At 41.1% G+C, this 7,983-nt stretch overlaps 1 protein-coding gene across 1 annotated transcript; it reads left to right on the forward strand.

The window, feature by feature from the left end:
• Positions 1 to 5,755: 5,755 nt before the first annotated feature.
• Positions 5,756 to 7,703, forward strand: xtbd1 (XRN2 binding domain containing 1). The gene is made up of 3 exons (XM_086176890.1): positions 5,756 to 6,719; positions 7,217 to 7,322; positions 7,403 to 7,703. The coding sequence occupies exons 1-3, from the start codon at positions 6,508 to 6,510 to the stop codon at positions 7,409 to 7,411; spliced, it is 327 nt and encodes a 108-aa protein (XP_086033016.1). The 5' UTR covers positions 5,756 to 6,507; the 3' UTR covers positions 7,412 to 7,703.
• Positions 7,704 to 7,983: the final 280 nt, after the last annotated feature.

Consider the following 7,983-nt stretch of genomic DNA (forward strand, 5'->3'; position numbering starts at 1 on the left):
TCTGCATGTTCTTGTATTTCTTCATTCTTTCTACAATGACAAGGATTGACCCAAGGGTAGCAAAAGCAGATAAGGGTGCCAAGAGAGGACTCTGGTATTCTATGAGGAAGTCTGGAGTGGTAGAGAAGTATGTTAAACTGGTGCAGGACATGTATGCTAGCTCTGAGACAGTAGTACGGTGTGCTGTAGGGGTAACAGAGAAGTTCAAGGTGGAGGTGGGACTCCATCAGGGATCAGCCCTGAGCCCCTTCTTGTTCGCAATGGTGATGGACAGGCTGACAGATGAGGTGAGACAGGAATCACCATGGACCGTGATGTTTGCAGATGACATTGTGATCTGTAGTGAGAGCAGAAAACAGGTAGAGGAAAATCTGGAGAGGTGGAGGTATGCTCTGGAAAGGAGAGGAATGAAAGTTAGTCGTAGCAAGACAGAGTATATGTGTGTGAATGAGAGGAACAGGGAGTGGAGATAAAGAAACTGGAGGATTTCAGGTACTTGGGGTCAACATTCCAGAGTAGCGGAGAGTGTTGAAAGAGGTGAAGAGACGGGTCCAAGCAGGCTGGAATGGGTGGAGGAAAGTGTCAGGGGTACTATGTGATAGACGATTATCGGCCAGAATAAAAGGAAAGGTGTACAAGACAGTGGGAAGACCAGCGATGCTGTATGGCCTAGAAACTGTTACAATGACGAAAAGACAGGAGGCAGAACTAGAGGTCATAGAGATGAAGATGTTGAGGTTCTCTTTTGGAGTGACCAGGATGGATAGGATCAGGAATGAGTCCATCAGAGGAACAGCACATGTTAGATGTTTTGGAGAGAAGGTCAGAGAAGCCAGACTGAGATGGTAGGGTCATGTACAGAGGAGGGATAGAGAATATATTGGTAGACGGATGCTGGAATTGGAGCTGCCAGGCAAGAGGTCTCAAGGAAGACCAAAGAGAAGATTTATGAACATAGTGAGAGAAGATATGATGGTAGTTGGTGTGAGAGAGGAGGATACAGAGAATAGGGTTAGATGGAGAAGGTTGATTGGCTGTGGCGACTCCCGAAGGGAAAAGCCGAAAAAAGAAGAAGAACGTGGCTTGGATCATCAAAAGATTTCCATAATTTTGGAATAGCAGCCCATAACCATTACTCAGAGAATTGGATTTTGTGTAAGCTGTTTTATGAGTTATTGCAGGATGTGACACAAAACATCCGAATCCATGTGTTCTTGTATAAAGGTTTTCCCTTGCTTTGCATTGGCTGATCATCACCGTAATGCAGCCGTCAATAGTTTTTTGAATTAGATCTTAGTCTTAGACATCTTGATGTTGGGACATAGTTTTTGTCAGTCATACCATAAATTATTTAATCATGAAATGTACTGTGGACAGCACATTTTAGATAACTTCACTATCTTCACTGCATCTGAAGTCAGACTTTAATATTTTTACTGCATGATGCAGTTTTCATACATTTCATTGGGAATCATGTGGTTAAGATGAGAATTATGGAAACTACTTTGTGTAATTAAGGTTTGAAATTGGTTTCAATCTTTTGTTTGTTTGTTTGTCTACGTATTCTTTCATTTTAAGACAACTGATGCAATTTTTGCAGTAGGGGGCCTGACTTTGCCATGTGTTGATTCTGTGTTTTGCAGAGATCTTAAAAATTCAGAGAAATCAAATGAATACTGAATCAGAGAATAAGGATTTTGGCAATTCCTTGCCGGCCCTCACAAAAGCAGTCCAATTTGGCACATGTTGAGGAAAAGCTTCATTTTTCAAAGATTAATGGAACACGGTGAATTTAATGTGTGGAAAAGGATAAAACTTCCCTCATAGTCCAGATATTGCAAGGGTCCGGGCTGGAACCTCAAGACAGGGTTGAATTTCTGTTATTAGGGGCTTCTGTATTCTCTGTAAAAATATTTTTTCATACAAATCCTCAACCCAGTACTTTTCTCTTTGTTTGTCTTTCCTCTGTGTGGTCTGGATCCATGTTTAGCAGGCATTTTGATAGGCGGTGAAGGATTTTTAAAGCAAGTGCCTGGCCAAACCATTTTTGTGGTCAGTGTGGGGGTGTTCGTCACCAGTATTTCAAGGACAATAAGGAGGAAAAAATAGCTTTAATCGTATCATATCATATCATATCATATCATATCATATCATATCATATCATATATCTTTTTCCACAAATAAGCTGATTTAAAAAAATTATTCTTGCAGAAAATGTAATGGTTGGAGGAATGGAGGAACCTCAGGGGGCTGCAAGGCGTTGTGACAAAAATTGGTGCTAAAATATAAAGTGGTTAGCAAAGAAGAAGTGGGACACTAATGGGACCGAAGAGAACTGACAGTAGTACAGGGAGACACAACGTAAGGTAAAGGTAGAGGTAGCTAAGGCAAAGGTGTACGATAACTTGTACGCTCGGTTGGACAGTAAGGAGGGAGAGAATGATCTATACAAGTTAACGAAACAGATAGATAAAGATGGAAAGGTTGTAAAACAGGTCCAGGTGATTAAGGATGGAGAGGGAAATGTATTGACTGATGCTAGAAGAATGATGGTAAGATAGAAAGAGAACCATAAATAGTTGATGGATGAAGAAAATGAAAGAGAGGAAAGAGTAGAATAGGTGACTATTGTAGACCACAAAGTTGCAGAGATTAGTAAATGTGAGGACTTTGAACAGGATGAAGAGTGCAAAGTCACTGGGTCCTGATGATGTACCTGTGGAGGTATGGCAGTGTCTAGGAGAGGCAGCAATAGAGTTTCTGGTTAGATTATTCAACAGAATCTTTGACAGTGAGAAGATGCCTGACGAATGGAGAAGAATTGTGATGGTGCCCATTTTTAAGAATAAAGGAAATGCGCAGAATTGCAGCAACTACAGAGGTGAGTTAAACAATGAAGTTATTGGAAAGAGTAGTGGAAACTAGACTGAGAGCAGAAGTCAGCATTTGTTAGCGGCAGTATGGCTTCATGCCAAGAAAGAGTACTACAGATGCAGTATTTGCTTTGAGAATGCTAGAACAGAAGTACAAAGAATGTCAGAGGGAGCTGCATTGTGCCTTTCTAGACCTAGAAAAAGCATAGAGGGCGCAGAGAGATGAACTATGGTATTGTATGAGTAAGTCTGGAGTGGAGTCCTTGGATACATGTAGACATGTATGGAAGATGTAGGACAGTTGTATGGTGCCTCTTGTAAATATGACAGAGAAGTTCAAGGTGGAGGTGGGATTACATCAGGGATCAGCTCTGAGCCTCTTCTTGTTTGCTGTTGGAATGGACAGGCTGACAGATGAGGTTAGACAGGTGGACCATGAAGTTTGCAGATGACATTGTGATTTGTAGCAAGAGCAGGGAACAGGTTGAGGAAAATCTAGAGAGGTGAAGGTATGCTCTGAAATGGAGGGGAATTAAGGTTGTTTTCAGCAAGACAGAATATGTGTGAATGAGAGGGACCCTATTGGAATGGTGTGGCTATAGGGAGCGGATATCAAGCAGGTGGAGGATTTCAGGTACTTTGGATCAACAGTCCAGAGCAATGTAGAATGTGGAAAGGAGGTGCAGAAACGGGCTCAAGCAGGCTCGAAAGGGTGGAGGAAATTGTCAGGGGTATTGTGCAATAGAAGAATATCAGCCATACTAAAAGGAAAGGTGTACAAGACAGTGGTAAGACCAGCGATGCTGTGTGGTTTAGAGACAATGGCATTGAAGAAAAGCCAGGAAGCAGGGTAGAGATAGCAGAGATGAAGATGTTGAGGTTCTCTTTGGAAGTGATGAGGACATGTGAGATGTTTTGAAGATAAGGTCGGAGAAGCCAAACTGAAATGGTTCGGTCATGTACGCAGGGAGAGAGATAGAAAATATATTCTACCGGTCAGGAGATCTAGAGGAAGACCGAAGACAAGACTTATGGATGTAGTGAAAAGGGATATGAAGTTAATTGAGAGCAGACTACCAAACTGCCCTCACACTCGCCGGATAGGGAACTCTCCTTCACTCTCTACTGGACTCTGATAATATATCTAAAATTTCTATTTTTTTTTTCTTATTTTTGTGCCACTGCTACTTTGCACTGTGCTACTTTGCACCATCATGCTGCTATTGCACCATATACCATTATGATACTACCTATTGACTGGTACTGCCTACTTGCACTAAACAGTACAAATACAAAAAAAAAACCTCCCGAATGGCGTCAAATATCAGTCTGTATCTGTATGCACTGTGTAATTCACCCACAGTGACGTGCAGTCAAGGGAGGCAGGAGAGGCTGTGCCTCACTTGCCAAGCTTGGAAAGAAAAAAATGTAAAATGAAAAACATAATGACGTAAATGGTTGTATTTTTCAGTGATTTGCACTAAATAACTATCTAACTTCACCAGTTTACGTCGTTTTTTAATTCAAAATTGCTGGATTTTCACATTTACTGTTCAAATACTAGGAAGAGACATGAGGTGACTGTTGAGCCTCAATGTAGATTGCATTGAGACCGTAATCCTGACTCTGTATGTCGCTATTAAAATGTTAAAACACTTTTGCTATATGAACTACACTTCCAATGTACACTGTTTTTTGTCAACAACTGCATCTGTGTTACTAATTCCTTGTACTGAGTGATCATAAAATGGCTGCGAAGAGCCACTTAGTGAGGCACGCAGTTCTCCTGCCTCATGGGAGGGGGCGCACTTGATTCTGGGGATACCTCTTGCGACTCCTCGGCTGCAGACTACAGTGCCAGCAAGGTGGAGTTAGCAAGTAAAGTGCAGCCGTTCATTTCTTGTTTTCATCTCCTCCCTTTCAAAATGGAGGATTACGTACCCAAATTTAGACAATTTTCTAAATTGGACTCGCATGGACTTCATTTAAAAGTAAAGTTAAGACCATAATAACTTTTTTTTAATTATGAGTGCTTTTGTGTGCTATAGTTTGTATGTGTGAAGAAAGCTGATATGAAATTTTAAACATAACCGGTTAACTGGAGCCAATCAAATGGTGAATAAGCTACTCTGTAGGCTTCATATGTTTGTAAATCTGATTGTGATGAAGTCAGTGCCTCACCAGCCATGAACCTCACTGCAGGTTACTGTTCATACCTCATAGTTTAATGTCTACTGTCTAATGTAACAGTGCACTTTACTGCTATTTGCACTCTTTGGTTATTATTATTTTGTTAATATCATGTCACCGTGGGATTGTGAGAAATGTCTTCTCGATTCCTCGGACAAAGATGACTTTGACTTTAACTTGGATCAGCATTGGTCATTGCTCTTGTGTTTAGCACATCCTGTTGGTCTGTAGAGCAAATGATTCTATAGCCAATGAGGTGCCATTTTTGAACCCCCTATTGTACTAGTGTGAGCAGAGCAGATCCTAAACAGGGCTGCTTGGTTGTGGTTACAGCTGCCAAGAAGCTCTTTCTGATTCAGTCCAAGAACTTAGTGACTGACTCCGACACCCGTAGCCTGTTTGTCAGGTCAAGGCTCGGGACTCCCAGACTTCACTGTCCTACCCCTGTCACCACTTCCTGATCGCCACAGGACTTTCATCCTGAATGTTAAGTGGATGGATTCCCATTCGGGGGGGGACGCCTGTGCATGACATTGTTGAATCAGAATAAGAATAAGAATGAGGAATAAGAATAAGAATAACTTTGTTTATCCCGAAGGAAATTGTCATGCCAGAGTTTCAAGTAAAACATAACAATAATAAATAATAGGGGAAAATTGTATAAACAGTAAAAAAAAAAAAAGGGGGGGGGTAATACAAATAAAACTATAAAGTGTCTAAGTAACAAGTCAAGGCTATGAAGTGTCTTAAGGTCTTAAGTACCAGGTGAAAGATAAGGAGTGCACAAGAGTATGAAAAAATATTGCACATGCAGCTGTTATGAAATGAAATATTGCACAGTTATGAATATATATACAGATAAATTATTATGATTTACTGTAAGTGGGTGAGATTTTTTTTTTTTTTTTTTAAGTTTTAAGATTTTGAGATTCCCTGCAGCTGAAGGGAGAGGAATTAAAAAGTTCCATAACCTCAGGTAGGAAAGACCTCCTGTGGCGTTCAGTGAAGCTCCTCGGTGGTACCAGTATGGGGAGGTTGATGTGCCTGCAGTCACCACACAATCCTTGGCAAAGGGAAGCTTTGTAAGGCCATTACGACCGAAGACCACCCTCTGCCTTCTTGCACCATCAGTGCGGTTGTGACCATAGTCTTCCTCTGCCACTTTTGACGCTGGGGTCTTTAGGTCGCACTTTGTCTGGACCATCTCCTTGGACCTTATCACCATGGGTTACCCAACCCGGAGTTTGAGCTCCAGACGGCATTGCTCGCAGGATCACTGGAACACACATAAGGTTCTCCACTAACAGCAAGGTGGTGACCAGATAGAACAACAGTGCAGTACACATAAAGTGCCACAGGGTGTCGCTGTCGGAGTCAAGCGAGGCTGAAAACTAATCTTACACCGGAAATCTGCCTTTGTTGACTCGATGTGAGGATAAGAAACATGTCTGCTCTCGATGTCGATCAATTCATTCAGCAAAACAGAGCTGTTGCCGACGAAGTAGAGGCTTTCAGGGGTTACTGGGAAAGCGACAAACATTGGGAACCCAGACGGGAGTTTATCTTGCGGAATTTCAATGACTTTGAAAGCCAACAGCTGGACCAGCTGGTCTCCCTTTCCATGGTCTGGGCGAACCATGTCTTCCTCGGTTGTCGGTACGTAAACGCAACATAAATGTTTCTCGTGTTCACTTTTTGTTTACATTTTCTTAATGGCATCAATTTCACTTTATGAATTTCACCATGTTGTGTTTTGCGTAAAAGACGACCGGAGATATTAGAGTAGCACTTAGTTATTTTACTGAAGAGCAGAGCACAGGCGATGATAACAATTCGTACCAATAGACTTGAGCCCGCCTACAGAGAGTCTGCGCATGTGCAGATTGCAAGTAAACATATATGGTTAATTGTTCAATATTACTGTGTCCACAGTCAATATTCTACAATCTTAAAGACGGTTTCTCTTTGATCCTATACTGATCCTAACTTAAAATTGGGTTTTGTTGGGTGAACGGCAATGACGATGTAACAGTTGTCGATAAGATTTGGCTCTACTTGAATAAAACTTGTCTTCACAACGCTTAATGAAACTCTGACCAAATATAAATGCTGGATGATAACTGACCGATTTCATGTGTCTTCCTTTATGGCAGGTATAGCAAAGACCTCTTGGAAAAAGTGAATGAAATGGCTGAAGGCATTGTGGTAATAGATGCACCAGTTTTCAAGACAAGAGATGAAATAATGAAGAAACAGCAGGTAATTTCTGTGTACCCATATTTTCTGCATGTGTATGGTAATGGACAAACTTCTTCATGTATTGTTCTGTTCAATTGCAGGGTCGGTAACGGTTTTTCCTGGTCCGAAAACTGCTGAGACTTCCACACGGGTTGTTTTCCCTTTTGCTCATTTCTTTGGCTGCTTCTCTTTGTACCTTATTTTCCAGATGTGTAAGGTTTTAATGCTCATCATATTCAAAATGTCTTTTTAAAACAGATTTTTAATATTTTATCTGTTTTGTCGTACATAGATGTTGACAGTGTGAAAGCTGCACTAGTAAACAATGTCTGTATGACCATTTTACATCATGTTTTGACTATCTTTTTATAAATAAATGGATGAAAGACTATGTTTCTTATGTCTTTGGGTGAAATTGTTGTCAGTGTACTTTATTGATCCCTTGCAGAAAATTCCTCTCAGCATTTAACCCATCACGGATTAACCATTAGCAGTAGGCAGCCATCAAGCGGCAGCAGTTAGGGTTTCAGTATCTTGCTCAACAACACTTCGACCCACTAGGAGCTGGGAATTGAACGCTGCTATTTCAGATTTCCTGATTATATGATAATGAAAGTTACAGTGGTGCAAAAAAGTATTTAGTCAGTCACCAGTTGTGCAAGTTCTCCCACTTCAAAAGATG

This window comes from Fistularia commersonii, chromosome 29, assembly GCF_037954325.1.
Source record: "Fistularia commersonii isolate RoL2024-O1a breed Wild chromosome 29, RoL_Fcom_v1.0, whole genome shotgun sequence".
Lineage (NCBI taxonomy): Eukaryota > Metazoa > Chordata > Actinopteri > Syngnathiformes > Fistulariidae > Fistularia > Fistularia commersonii.

Coding starts and splice junctions, on each gene's coding strand:
- xtbd1 (XM_086176890.1), top strand. CDS start 6,508: ATGTCTGCTCTCGATGTCGATCAATTCATTCAGCAAAACAGAGCTGTT. Junction 6,720..7,216: donor CATGTCTTCCTCGGTTGTCG/GTACGTAAACGC, acceptor CCTTTATGGCAG/GTATAGCAAAGACCTCTTGG.